This window comes from Equus quagga, chromosome 5 (genome assembly GCF_021613505.1).
Source record: "Equus quagga isolate Etosha38 chromosome 5, UCLA_HA_Equagga_1.0, whole genome shotgun sequence".
Classification (NCBI taxonomy): domain Eukaryota; kingdom Metazoa; phylum Chordata; class Mammalia; order Perissodactyla; family Equidae; genus Equus; species Equus quagga.
Window position 1 is genome coordinate 4,887,779 of NC_060271.1, and position 14,558 is coordinate 4,902,336.

At 56.7% G+C, this 14,558-nt stretch overlaps 1 protein-coding gene and 1 long non-coding RNA gene across 3 annotated transcripts in view; one reads left to right on the forward strand and one right to left on the reverse strand.

The window, feature by feature from the left end:
• The window catches only part of LOC124240192 (uncharacterized), a 7,215-nt gene extending 6,059 nt beyond the window's left edge, over positions 1-1,156 (reverse strand). The window contains exon 1 of one of the 2 annotated variants that reach the window (XR_006888804.1): positions 63-1,156. This is a non-coding gene — a long non-coding RNA (uncharacterized LOC124240192). Of the gene's footprint in view, positions 1-14 lie in introns of both variants that reach the window. The other variant, XR_006888803.1, reaches the window with a different exon arrangement.
• TTC22 (tetratricopeptide repeat domain 22) overlaps positions 1-13,543 on the forward strand; it is a 21,131-nt gene extending 7,588 nt beyond the window's left edge. The window contains exons 2-7 of the mRNA XM_046663007.1: positions 5,800-5,855; positions 6,086-6,201; positions 6,890-7,008; positions 8,335-8,496; positions 11,129-11,281; positions 11,787-13,543. Of these exons, the coding sequence (XP_046518963.1) occupies positions 5,800-5,855; positions 6,086-6,201; positions 6,890-7,008; positions 8,335-8,496; positions 11,129-11,281; positions 11,787-12,317 (1,137 nt within the window). The 3' untranslated portion in view covers positions 12,318-13,543. The remainder of the gene's footprint in view (positions 1-5,799; positions 5,856-6,085; positions 6,202-6,889; positions 7,009-8,334; positions 8,497-11,128; positions 11,282-11,786) is intronic.
• The last annotated feature ends 1,015 nt before the right edge of the window (positions 13,544-14,558 follow it).

The following is a 14,558-nucleotide window of genomic DNA, read 5'->3' on the forward strand; positions in this document are numbered from 1 at the left end:
AGTCCTCTGCTCACATCTCAGCTTCCACGCAGAACCAAGACAGGGACGCAGAGGTGACTCACTTCCACGGCATTGCACCCATCCCACCAGCACGCCTGTGACCCAGGCAGGCCACGTGGGGTCATCCTCATTTGTAGATGCAGAAGCTGAGACCCAGGCTGGGCTAGCAGCCTTTCCGGGATCCCTGGGGAGGTGGAGGCAGGGGTGGGGCTCCAATCACATCCCTCTGTTTACTCCCCACCCCACAGGGGCAGGAGCTGGGTGGGGGAGGAGAAAGCCCTGCCCCTGCCCTTCTCTGCACACCCCACAGGTGGCAGGGCCCGGACAGAGTTGGGGGGAGCAGGGTTCGGTGTGCAGAGCTGGGAGGGTGCTCTGTGTCATCACAGAGGACATTCCAGTTGTGCAGGAAGAACATATTCCTGAGGCCTGCCCCCTTGTGACTTTCATTCCCGCAGCGTCAGCTGCACACGGTCGGCATGATGAGGGGGACAGAACCAGGGCGTTGGAGGGAGGCAGATCTGAACTTGATCCTGGCTCTTCTGCCCTGGGCTGTGGGCTGGGCCACTGGCTTTCTTCTTGGCCTATTTGCTCGCCCGTAGGAGGAGGAGGACACATCACACCTTCCGGGACGCTGTGGGAGTTCACTGAAGCGCCAGTGGAGGGTGGATGCTGGAGAAACGTTCATTTTCGTTTCTCCTCCTCATGCCTCCTCCCCAGAGAGTCAGTCAGCTCTGAGGAACCCACTCAGCTCTCAGGAAGTGCAGCGCACAGCCTCGTCACGGGCAAAGGTCACACTGCAAGGCAAATATTTTCCTTAAGATCCAATGAGGGCTCTGTGTATCCAATTCAGATGCATATGGATTCATAAGCCAGTGGAATATTCAAAGATCTTCGGTTGAAATCCTTTAAAACAGCCAAGCCCCCCAATGCTTCCTTCTTTGGGGGCACCTTGTGAATTGAATGGAATGGCTAGGACGCATCCTCGCACCGGCTGAGCCAGCACAAACTGGCCCTGTAACGGCTTGATCGAATCCTGCTGTTCTCGCCGCTTCTGCCAGGTTGCCCACCTGTGCCGCTGACCCGCCGGCTGTGGAAGCTCGCATCTCCAGGCTTCCCTGAGGATCATAATTTCTGATCCTGTTGCTCATTTACAAAGACCCGCCGGGCAGCCCGTTTTCACTGGGCTCTCTGCGTGCGGGACAGCGGGGGCCTGGGGCAGCGGTTCTCTGACTTGGGGCCCGTTAGAACACAGGTTGCTGGGCCCCAACCCCAGATTTTCTGATTCAGTGAGTCAAGAATTTGCATTTGTATCCAATTCCCAGGTGATGCGATGCTGCCGGTCCAGGGACCACGCTTTGAGGACCACTGGCGTAGGGTAGTGAGGTGCAGGGCCTCTGGAGCTCAGCTGCTGGGCTCCCAGCTCTGCTGCCTTCTAGCTGTCCTGCTGGGGCCACAGGTGCCTCATTAGCAAAATCGGGACAATCATGGGCCCTCCCGCATAGGTCACCTCAGAGAGGATCAGATGGGTTGCCACAGGCCAACCGTGCCTGGCACATGGCAAGTGCTCAGCGAAATTTGCTGCCCCTTCTGGGCTCCAGTCCAGGCTCTCACACGAGCCGTGTGACTTTGAGGACTCCGTTTCCCCTCAGTTTTCCCGTCTGCACTGGGGGTAACAATAACCCCTTTACCTTCTGCACAGGGAGCTCCGAGGACCGCTTGGACTCCCATGTGGGAGCACTTTGTAAATGGTCCGCACTGTAGAGTGTGGGGTACAGCAGGTGTGAGCACCCACAGCTGGGCATTGTGGGAAGAACCCGAACTTAAGTCTGAGACACCTGCCCCAGAGTATCGGGTTGAGTAGGCAGTCTCTTCCTCTTTGAGCCTCGGTTTCCCCACCTCTAACAGGAAGAAATCAGAATGAGGGCCCCAGGGAGCTGGGAAATGTGTGAGGACCCCTGGCGGAGGCCCGGGCCTCACTCTCCCCTTCAGCTGGTCCCGGGTCTCAGGATTTCCCTCTGGGGTCAGCCCTAGTGCCTGGGTCTAGCCCCGTCCCCTCCCGCAGGTCTACCCAGAGCAGCAGCCTAATTTGAGACCCCTCCAGCTGGAAGCCTGGGCTGACCCACGCCAGCCAGCCCCTCTCATTGACCTCGGAACCCCAGCTCAGGGGGTCGTGAGGAGGATTAAGCGAGAGAAAGGGTGGGCTTCCTGCTCCGCAAACCTTCCTCTTCTGGCGGACGTCCTCTCAGCCCCTCCCAGGCTGCTCCAAACCCTGTGCCCCGGGAGCCCTTGGCTCTGGAAGTGAATTCCTTGCAGCCATAGAGGTTTCACAGCAACTTTCTTCTCTGGGGGGCCGTCGGAGGCCCGTTTAATTTAATTTAACGCACCGTAGCTTGCTAGGTTGCCCCTGGTAACAGCTTCAGCTGCTGCTTCAGCTACAAGCAGAAGGATTTTTAAAGAGACAGCCCGCTCTCGGGCCAGAACTGCACAGCTGTGAGCTTCGTCTCTGGATGGAGGACTAAAGCTGAGGCCCAGCGAGGCCTCAGACCAGATCTGCCTCTAACATCAACTCCATTCCATCTCTGCAACCATAAGCCCTCCTGCAAATGTCACTCTTAAGCGAGATCTGAGGAGGGACTACGTTTAGGATTTGTCATACAGATGTCACACAGCTGCTACTTGTCCGAAAATCCGTTTTCGTCTTCAAGTTGCAGGGGAAGGAAGAGAGCTACCTCATGGGAGTTGCCCCTGCAATTCAGGCATACCGCCACCAAGGGGCAGTACTGTCTGCTTGCTGCAAACCATAACCAGGCTCTTGAATCACTCAGGAATATCAGGGTGGTGGGAAACTGCTGGGTTTTAAGCCCTGATACTAACTAGTGTGTGACCGTGGGTGTTGCTTCACCTCTGTGGTCTCAGTGTCCGCAGAGATATAATGAGGGGATTGATCAAGATAACTGAGAGTTGGGGACAGGCCTGGGGCCAGGACGGTGAAGGCGTGACTTCACATCCCAGCTCTGTCATGCACTCGCTGTGTGTTTGGGGCACATAATTTAGTCTCTTGCAATCTGAATACCAAACAAGAGAGAGGCTATGAACCAGGGAGAGCCCCGAGGACACCACATTACTCTCCCACACCGGGGACCTGTGGAGGCCAGACAGGTGTCTGGAACCCCAAAGGGGATCTGCGGCCCTAGGAGCACCTCGGGGGGTGGAGAAGGGGGTGAGGCGGGATGCCTCTGGACTCCAGGACCCGAGACCTTGTTGCCCCCCAGGGAGCTGAAATAGGTCACAGTGGACAGAGCAGCCTCCAGGGTACTCCTAACCCCGCGCAGCGGTAACGCCAACTGGGAGAACAGGAGCCGAAGTCTCTGGAGCACGTCCTCCGGACCAGGCACTGCCCCACAATGCCCGCAAGGCCTATATTATGATCCCCCTCTGCAGATAAGGTCACGGCCTCCTAGGGGTAACATACACCCAGGGCTGGCCACCCGGGCCTCTGCTCTTGGCAGTACAACCCCCCCAAGTCCACTACAGCTGCTCTTGCTTGTGGCTACACCTCTGTGTCAGGAGCCTGAAAAGGGGAGCAGGTTCTGTTTCTCCCTGCTGTGACTCAATTTGGCCAACCTGAAAGTGGACATGGGGCCAGAGGTCACGAGATCACACCCACAAGCAGCCATGGAGCCTGAGGCACACATGCCTTCTGTCTCCCCATGGTCAGGCGCTGACATCACGTCCAGGTCTTTGGCCAGCTTGGCCCACAGCAGTTGCCCCATGAATCCGAGGCCCTTTCCACGGCTCAGGTGCTGTGTAGGTAGAGCAGGGAGGGGTACCCGGCAGCTCATCCCAGCCTTTGCTTTGGACAGTGTTCCCCACTGAGCTCTCACAGATGCCCTTTAACCCTTGGGACCTGCCGCTCTTCACTCCAGATAGTCCTGTTCCCAGCTAAAGCCCCCATACACATATTCCCCCCAAAGTAACAGGATGTGCATCCCCTGCTGCTCATCCTCCCTCCCTTTATAACTGGGGTTCCAGCCACTTGGGCGGCGTGCGGCACCCACACACCACGCTCACTCATCTCTGAGCTTTTGCACATGAGGTTCCCTCCGTCTGATGCCTTCTCTCTTGGGATCCACCTGGGGGTTCCTTCTTGTCCTCGAGAACCCTGCTCCAGCTCGTCCTCCTCTGGAAGCCCTGGGCATACTCCTGGGTTGTGTAGGATACCTCCTCCCACAGCTCGTGGGGCTTCTTCTCTGGCTGGCTCAGGCCCAGGTTCAAGACCCTGCCCTAGCAGGCAGTCCCACCACTCAGTGGGATCTGACTCAGAGGGCCCCGTCCTCTCCCCCTCCAGGCTCATCCCAGGCCTCCCCAGAGCGGCCGCAGCCCAACCTGCCGGTATGAGCTCCCCCGATGCCCCGTTCACACACACCGGGCTCCGCGCTCACCAGCCTGCCCGCAAGTCCAGGCTGAGCCCTCCATCCGGAATGCCCTTGTCCCCATCCACCCTCTGGATTACCACCACTATTCAAGACCCACCTTACAGCCCGTCCTCTGTGAGAGCTGCTCAGTCTTCTGGCTGAGAGTGGCGTCTCTATCCTGCTGCATTTGCCTGCATCCCTCTCATGGCCTTGACCAAACTTTGCCTCGTGCTATAGTCATTGGCTACCTGGTGTGGTGAGGGGAGCATGGGCTTTGGAGCCTAACAAAGGGGGTTCGAATCCCAGCCCTGACAATCACACGCTCTGTGACCTTAGACAAGTCACTTTACCTCTCTGAGCTTCAATATGTTCCTCTGTAAAATGGGGATGACACCTACCTCATACGTTGCTGTGAGATGGAGATGATGGGTGTCAGGATCCTGGCATGGGCAGGCACTCAGTCAAGCCCTATTATTTACACCTGAGTCTGTTTCCTCAGCCAGGTTGTGAGCCCTTTTGGGCCAGGGTGCAGGTCCCATTCAGTGCCACATGCCTGTAGCACCCAACACCGGGCCTCACAGCATAGATGCCAGACATGCTGCCTGGACTGAATAAGTGTGTGTGTGTGTGTGTGTGTGTCCCCTGCTGCAGTGGGGTGTAGGGATGATGGGGGTCCTGAGCTGAGGAGGCCGCGGGCGGAGTGGGGAGGGCAGTGCAGAATGGAGCCTGGAGATCAACACAGGAGATGAATGTGGAGGGAGGGGCTGGAGCCTGAAGCAGAGCCCTGATATGCACTGGGGGTTTTATTGGTTTTCATTAAAATTCCTTCCCGAGGCAGGAGCAGCTTCTGCCATAAATAACGGCATAAATATTTTATCTGGTACACAAGTCGGTCTAAATGCACAGCAAGGTTGGCAAGAATAACAATGGGAAAACAGTTCAGGGGGGCCATGGGCTGCTGCTGAACTGCTCAACATGCCCAAAGGGGCTTTCTCAGGAGGGTGGAAGCTGAGGGACGGTGCCAAAGGGGAAACGGTGGCCAATGGAGTGTGTGCCCAGGATGGGGGATCCAGAGCCCAGGTGGGGGCTCCCGGGGGAGGGCAGCTTACCTTGGAAAGTCAGCGGGGATGGGGGAGTATATCCCACACCTGCTCTGTGATGGGCACCTTACTTGGGGCATTCACACAGCTTATCTCGTCCAATGCTCTGTGGTCAGAGAAGTGAAGCAACTTGCCCAAGGTCACCCAGCCAGCCAGTGGCAGAGCCAGGACTATGATCGGGGTGTACTTGTTGCTTCTACGGGTTCAGGGAAAGCATGGGAATCTATGAACAATGGCCTGAGTACCTCAACAACAGTAGCTCCGGCCATTCTTTGCTTCCCTAGATCCCGATAGAAGAGAAAAGGAGCTGGTACTTCACCATGGCAACGCTCTTCATCAGGTCAGGCTGGGGGGTGGGGACGGGATGGTGGGGAGGGCCAGCGGGAGAGGTGTGGTCTGGAACCCTTGGGACTGAGAGGTGGCTGAGCCCATCTCCATGGCCAGGGCTCCCCAAGTTCCCCTCCCTGCCATTGGCCTGGGGAGGACTCACAGCACACTGTGGGGGGGGGGGGGGGGGGGGGGGGGGCGGGCCAGGCGAGCTGACCAGCTGCATCCCCTTCTGGGCCACAGGCTCGATGGCATCTTCCTGGAGCTGGGCAACGAGGAACAAAAGAGGCTGCCCGCCTTCAACCGCACGCTGGCCCTGCTCCGGCAAGTCCTCAAGTCCTCAGACCCCCACCACCAAGGTAGGGGCCCGTGGGGATGGGTGGGAGAGCAGCCAGCCTCTGCCTGGCTTCCCCTGCACCTGTCACTAGTGCTGCCTGTCTTTGTCATTGTCCCCGCCTCTAGCACCGTCTGCCTTTTTGGGACCCATTTCTCTCTCCTTCCCCCTCTGCCCCATATATTCATTTCTTCATCTCAAGGAGCTCGCACCTGGCACAGGTGAATATGCCGACTGCCAATCACCATGATTGCATGTTTCCAGGTGTGTGTCCCATGACCTGGGGGGGAAGAGACAGTTTGCCCCCAGTTCAGCCTCTCGTCTCCATCTTATGGTTGGGGGATGAGGGCTCTCTGGGAGAGGAATCGAGTCATATTTTCACAGGGCCACACGGCTAGGACGGGCGGAGAGCTACAGAGCTGGTGAGAGTGGAGTCAGAGGAGAGCTCTGCCCCTTCAGTGAGGTCCCCTGAGTGACACAGTAAACAGAATAAGCGCTGAAACCTGTCCATCCTTTTCACTCACAAATCCCCTCTCCCCACCTTGTTTCTCTAGGTCCCTGGGTGGCCCTCAGGGATCTCACGCCACTGGCCCCTCTTGTCTTCCTCGGGGCTGCCACCTTGAGTGGAGCTGGCCCCCTCCCTCCTCAGGGCTCCCCTCCCTCTTTCCACATGCCTGCTTCCTGAAGACCCTTCTCCCACCCTTCACCCCCAGCTCTGGCCTGGTGCTACCTCGGGATGCTGCTGGAGAGGAAGGACACCTTCTCCACGACCCCCCTGGGCATCCATGACTGCGGTTACTCGGGGACTCACCCCCTGGACTGCTTTGGCAAGGTGCGTGCCCCCAGCCACACGCTCTGCAAACTGGGCGGGAGCCTGAAGGCCTGGCCTGCTCTCCTGGAACCCCCGGCTTCTCTGGGGTTGTCCCCCTCCTCGATCCCCCACCGTGCAGCCCGCTCAGGAAGTGCCCTTTCCAGACCTTTCTCTCCATCCTCTCTCCATTCAAAACAAAAGTGCCCCTTGTCGTCCATCGTCTTTGCCTGAGAATCAGACCCTCCCACGCCCAATCTGGCCCTAGCTCATTTCTCCAGCCTTGTCTTCTGAGCTAGTCACCATTTCCCAGATGTGCACTCAGGCTTTTCCCCTTCAGCCCTTGGTTCTCACTGTCCCTTCTCACCCCAACGGCCTAGGAGAAAGGCAGTGGGTTTGGCTGGGGTCTCGGTGCCAGCTCTGCCCATAGGCTGTGTGACCCTAAGGCAAGTCACTTCCGTCTCTGAGCCTCCTCCTCTGTTAATTATGTGATCTGTCCACCTTCTAGGTTATTGAGAGACTCAAAGGAGTCTGTTCATTATAAACTGTAAAGTGCTCTTCAAGCCTTATTCTTGGCACCTCACTTATGTGGCAGTTTCCACACTTGGCTCAGTTTTGAGTCTTTCCTGGAGGCCAGGGACCCTGCCGTGTGCATTCAGCACAGGGCCCCGTGTGGGGCTCACCCCTAACGTTTGCTGGTGGGTAGCTTCATGAGGGATTTCTTGATGAGAGCTCTCAGAACAGAGCAGAGCATAAGCCCTGCGTCATGAGTGTTTTGAGTTGGGTCCTATTTAACAAATGCACTGCCCTCGCCTCTCCTTGAGCACCTACTCTGTGCCAAGGCCCAGAGGTAAACAGACACAGGTCCCCTGCCCCGCAGGAGTTCACCATCTCAGAGGGAGCCACGACACAGGACAGGCAGCATCAGTAAGGATACAGGGCTAAGTGCTGTGGCCCAGATAGAAACACTGCACTGTGTAAGTGTGGGGGAGGCAGAGGCTGCTTCTGGCCCCTCCTCCCACGTGCCCCGGAGGTCGGGGAGCGTGCTCTGGCTGTGTCTGAGGAGGAGGGTTTGCCTGGGTTCTGGAGGGGTTCGCTGGACATGACCCATGAACGTGGCAGGGAGCATGGCAGTGAGTCGGCTCTCGGGAACTGAGAGCCAGTGAGTTGTACCCCAGAGTGTTGGGCTCCACGATATGGCTGAACTTACTGGCGGGTGGATATGGGGAATAAGAGCAGTGTGGTGCCATGGCTCTGTCAGAGACGGGCTTCCTGTAGGTTAGGGACCATTTAGCCAGTCTGGCAAACAAGCAGACCAATGGTTTATTCTTTCTCTCCTCCCTTACCCAGGCCATCGAGATTTCCAAGGACCAACCCCCTATCCTGAATCGCCTGGCCAAAATCTTTCACTTCCTAGGAAAGCAGGATATGGCCATTGGCACCTGTAACATGGCCCTGGATGTCCTACGCGATCCGGAACTCAACTGGCAGGCGTACTGCACTAGGGCCAAGGTGAGTCGGCCTGCAGCTCCACCCCATCCTGCCGTGGGGAATCAGAGGACAAAGGCCAGGGACCAAAGGTCACGGAGCCTCCCCGCACACAGCTTGTGTTCTGTAAGGTGGTTGTGTGAGAGGAGGAAGGAGGCTCCCCCTTGCAGCATCCCTTCTACCACGCCGGTAAAGTCAGACTCCCTGGGTTGAAGTCCGGCCTCCCTACTACCACTGTGGGACGTGGGGCAAGCCACTTACCCCTCCAAACCTCCGTTCGCAAATCCGGGAGAGCTAGATAAGAACACTATCCTAAAAGGTTGTCAGGAGACGAAGGGCAGCAGTAGCTGAAGCCCCGGGCCTGGAGTGTGGGGGGGTGCTCATGAAAGGCAGCGGGGTCTGTGAGAGGGCTCTGATGTGGAGGATCGAATCCCACATCACCACTGACTTACACGCTAGGGGGCCGCAGACAACATGGGCTTGCCCAAACTCTGGGCCTCAGTTTCTTCATCTGTAGACTGGAGATGATGGTACCTGCCTCACCGAGTTGCTATGGGAGTTGAGGTTCTGTGTGCAGAACTCAGCACCAAGCACACAGTAAGAGCTCACAGTGCGTTATTCTTAGGTGTATTTTTAACTGAGCCACTGTCTCTTCAGGCGTCCACCACATCGTCACTCAGCTCTGCAGGTCACAAATGCAGCTGAAAGCTGCCTCCTGCTGGCTTCCCCCACTGGTCCCAGATCTGCCCTCTGCTTGGGGACAGAGACCTGGGCTCCCCGTTTACCTCGCTGCAGACCGCCCGGCTACCCTCCCATTTCCCCTCCCCCCAACCTTTCACAGGACATGATAGCGAATCTGCTCCCTTTGTCTTGGTCTCAGTGACATAATCATATGTCAGCAGGTACTAAGCAGGAAATTCCTTCATCATAGTTGACATGGTTGTTATCAATAGTAATGATATTATTAGTCATAATAGTGCCGAGAGGCAGCGAACTTGCCCGGGGTCCTGCCTTCAGTCAGTGGCAATTCAAGCCTTCCTCTCCTCACCCCATCATCTTCTTAGGTCTTGTGTCTTATGCTCTTGCCTCCTTGTAGCTGCAAAGGTCACACTTAGTACTCAGATGACCAGACCAGCACCAGGATGGGGCAGGGGAGGGGAGGAGGGAGGAACAGAGGGAAGGGAACCCACATTATCCGTGTGAAAGCCGCCGTCCTGCTGTGACCCCTGAGGCCTTACCTGGCCCATTACCTCGACCCACCTCCCTCTGCCCACCCCTCGTTCAGCTCCCTTCCTCCCAGCCCACTGGTCTTTGCAGTTCCTGAGGCCCACCTTGCCTCAGGGGTCTGCCCAGAATGCTCTTCTCCCAGAGAGCTACCCGATTGGCTTCCTCCCTCACTTCCAGAAGGTCTAGAAGAACAGGCAGCTTCTACACCATCACACTGGACATGCCCACCCCTCACCAACACCATACGTCCTCCTTTCTCGGTTACCTTTTCTTAGCACTTACCACTCCCTGTTTATCGTGCTTATTGTCTCTCCCCCACTACAGTACGAGCTCCATGAGGGCAGGGGGTCTCGTTGCTTTGCTCTTCGCTGCCTCCTCAGTGCCTGGCATAGCACCTGACACAGCAGGCTCTTGAGGAGGTTGTTGAATGACTGAATGAACTGAGCACCTACCATATGCAAGGTCCTGGAGAGAATGTGTTCTCTTAATCGTCATGGTGACTCTCCAAGGAAGATGTTGGTGTGCTAATTTTTCATATGTGGAAAATGAGGCTCAAGGGGTCAAGCAACCTCCCCCAGCTTACATGCTAATAACGGAGAGGATGGGGAATTCAGCCAAGTCCAACTGGCTCTGAAGCCCGAGCTGCCCAACCCTCCCCGACTTCGTGATGCTGTCTTAGAACCAGAGCCCACCCGTGGCTACAAAGTATTAATACCCTCAACAACAATGACCCCCCTTTTCCTTACTTCCTCCTCTCACCCGTCCCCCACCCCTCCTGAACCTCAGGACTTTCTAAATGCTCCAAGTGTTGGGGATAGGGAGGAAGTGGGGACGAAAGCAAGGGTCTGGAATCATTTGTAATTTGTTGCTTGTAAATTGGGGCCACCTGCCATTCTTCCCAAACTGCTTGCTTAGACTCTCACAACATCGGGGCTGCCATCCCATCTAAAATAAACCCCTCCACCAGGCCCCTCCATCCCATCTCCCTGTTTGTTTCGTAGCACTTAACAGCACTTGAAATGGTGCTGTTTACTTGTTGTTTACGATCGTCTCCCTATTAGAATGTTAGGTTCCACCAGGGCAGGGACCTCATCCGCCTGCTCACCACCGCACCCCCAGTACCTGGCATGGGGCCTGGCATATGGTGGGCACTCAGTACATACTTGTTGAATGAATAAGTGAATGAATGAGGGGCTCCTACATCATCTAACCCCCTCATTGTGCAACAGGGAAACTAAGGCAGAAACAGGAGCCCAGGCTGGCATAGGACTAGGACCTAGGACTCCTGGGTCCCTGGCTCAGGGGCTTTCTCCTGCGCCACACAACCTCCCTGACCTTCTGTGGAGAGAAAGACTGGCTTCATTTGGGGCAGGAGGGAGGGCTGGGTCCTTGCTCGGAGCATCTTCCCTGAGCTGACTCTCTGCGGCAGATCCACATCAGAGCCTACCTCCGCGGCCTGGAGCGAGGCAAGATGGGGCTCGGCGGCGTGCCCGACAGGAGCCACCTGGCCCGTGCCAAGGCCGACCTCGAGGAAGTGGTCAAGGTGTGCCCAGGCCTCAAGACCTACCTGGACATCGGCCAGGTAAGGCAGTCCCTTGGCTTGGGTGGCCAATGGCTTACTTTCTGCCCAGCCAGGCCTGGGCACGGGGAACAGCGGCCCCCTCTGCCTGAGAACCGTACCCACCGCCTACAGCCATGGGGAGGGTGAAACGAGATAACACATGGCAGCATTACCTAGCTCTTGCTAAGCACTCAGCAGTGTGGACCATTATTCTTTATCCAAAGCGCCTTCTGTGCTCAGGGAATGACTATCCACCAAGAGGTGACGATATCATAATTTTACAACTGAGAAAACTGAGGCCCCGAGCTTGCCCCCTCAAGGTTGCATGGCCGAGAGTGGCGGAGCTGGAACTGGCATCGCAGTGCCAGTGCCATCTCTCCTTTTGCAGGGGAGCAGCACCAGAGTTTTCGAAGGATAACTGTCAAAGGAGGGAGGGTGGGAACGAATGAATGGTGTTTTTAAAAACCAAGTGTGGGAGCGCCCCGGGCGGGGCGGGGCAGAGGCTGACCCCGCGCCCCGCTCCCAGGTCTACTACTACATGGGCGTGGACGCCGTGCAGGAGCTGCTGACGGTGGACGAGGCGGCGCTGAACCAGGCGCTGGTCTTCCTGGCCAAGGCCGGCGAGTCGGAGCTGGGCGCCACGCTGCCCGAGCTGCAGCTGCTGCGCGGCAAGTGCCTGCGCATCAAGGGCGAGGAGGCCAACGCGGCGGCCTGCTTCAAGCGCGCCGTGGAGCTGGACGACGCGGGCTCCAGCCACACCGAGGGCTTCGGCTGCCTGCTCGAGGCGCTGCTGGCGCAGTGGAGCCAGGCGCAGCTCAGCGACGGCGAGCTGGGCCGCGAAGTGGACGCGTGGCTGCGCCGCGCCCAGAGCAAGTACCCGGCGGCGCGGCTGCGCCAGGAGCTGCAGCGCGTGTGGCGCGGCCACACGGCCGAGGTGCTGGGGCTGGCGCGGGCCCTGGTGGCCCAGCGCCGCCCGGCGCTCGTGCGGCTGCTCTTCGAGACCATGGAGCGCGAGCGCGAGGGGGCGCCGCGGCTCCGCCGCGCCTTCACCTTATGAGGGCCGCCCGCCGCGGATTGGGCCAGGTCGGGGCGCTGGAAATAACTGGAAGGGGGACGTTGAGGCACTAGGGAGGTTTGACGTGCCCCCCGGGGCAGAACGGCCTGGTTAAGGAGAGCAAGGGAGGCTGGGGGCAGACGCGAGAGGCCACCGGGAAACTGCCAAATGAAGGACAGAATTGTGCAAAAATGTACAAAAAAAATGAGATGGCTGCGAGTCTCCTAGGAGATCCAGGAGACAGCTGCCTCCATTTGGCGGCCTAGTCTCTGTGCGCAACCCCAGGCCTGAGTGCCTGTCTCTGGATTCCCGTGAGCCACACTCTATCCTTATAATGAAGCCGCCTTGACTTCAGTTGGCTGGAGTGGGTCCTGCAGCCAGAAAAGCCAGGGCTAGAGCAGAGGGCAAAGAAACCTGCACAGGGAGCAGGTGAGGGGCCGGCCGAGACTACGCCTGTGCTCGGGGCTCTGCCCCACCCGTCTAGCAGTCTTCCAGCAGGCCTCATCCTTGGTCAGCTTGGTCTGAAAGGCCCCGACTCCCTGAAATAAAGCCCATCAATAGAACCTTCGCTTGACTTCCCTGTTCTTGGGGGGAACCTAGGGACCCCACCCATCAAGAAGTGCCTCCTGTGCCCAATCTTGAAATTTCTACAAGAGAGTGAAGAAAATCTTGGAATTTTACACTCTTGGAATCCTAGTCATAGAATCTTAGATGTGGAATTTTATTGTCAAAGACTTAGACTCTGATTGCTGCCAAATCTTAGGATGGCCAAGCTGGATTCTTGTGGCCCCAGCTACAAGAGCTAACTTAATCTAAAATTCCAGATTAAGTTCTTGCCAGATTCCAGGAATGCTGGTTGGACATAACTGCAATGGCAAGACCCCATGATGGTTTGTGAGTTATTTTGCATTTTTCCTTTCTTTAAAGACTTATACTCACCGCTTTGCTCATGTCCCTGATCCTTAGACTTTACCAGGGACGGGCCAGCAGCCCTGCATTGCTTCTCATGTCTCCAGTGACAGATGGAGAACAGAGTGAGAACTGCAGTCCTTAGAGGTCATGCACCGCAGTCCTCTCATTGCACAAATGGGGAGATCGAGAGCCCTAGAAGAGAAGTGGCTTGCCCAGAGTCAGACTTCCTAGTCTGCGCCACCCCACCTACCCATACTCAAATTTACATCCAGCATTTTCAGGTTTGTAAAAATACTAATAAACTGATTAACACTAAAGCACTAAATGTTTTTGTGTTAAGGGTTTATGTGTCACCTGTCACAGTGGGGCACTCTGACATCCACTGGGATAATACTCTAATACACTAACGGTGACATTCCAGGTACCTGTGAAATCTGGACAGAGAGGCGACCCTGAGGCCCCTGAATTCCAGCTCAGTGGCTCACCATGGCTCACCACTTTGGGTGGGGACCTCTCCCCCTCCTCCCTTCTTCCATTGCAGCAGCATCCAGGAGGTGACTCAACAGCGGGCAGCACCACAGCCCTGGCCACTTTTCCATCCACAACTGTGTCAACTTAAAAAGCACATTCACCTGTTAGTTTATCCTCAAAACAAGTTTATTTGGGAATAGCCAAAAGAATTGCAATCTGGGATGTGCATGCTATGAGTAACATAGGCAAAGGGGGAAAACAAAGGAGGGGAGCTGCTTTTTTAGGAAAAAGGGAGAGTAGAGAGAGACCATTCTAAAGGAAAGCCCATTGCGGGAAGTAACAGTTCAGGGCTGCAGCAGCTTCTCATTGGCTGAGCTGCGGCATTTCTCATTGGCTGAGCTGTGGCGTTTCTCATTGGCTGGCCTGCAGCATTTCTCATTGGCTGGGCTGTGGCATTTCTCATTGGCTGAGCTGCAGCGTTTCTCATTGGCTGGGCTGTGGCATCTCTCATTGGCTGAGCTGCGGCATCTCTCATTGGCTGAGCTGCGGCATTTCTCATTGGCTGAGCTGCGGCGTCTCTCATTGGCTGGGCTGTGGCATTTCTCATTAGCTGAGCTGCGGCATCTCTCATTGGCTGGGCTGTGGCATTTCTCATTGGCTGAGCTGCGGCATCTCTCATTGGCTGAGCTGCGGCGTCTCTCATTGGCTGAGCTGCGGCATTTCTCATTGGCTGAGCTGCAGCGTTTCTCATTGGCTGGGCTGTTGCCAGGTGGGGAGAGAAATCTTCCTTCAGTAGCGAAGTAGTTGTACTTCCTGTTGAAATGCAGATATCAGTCTCTTCCTGTTTGGTGTAACTGATGA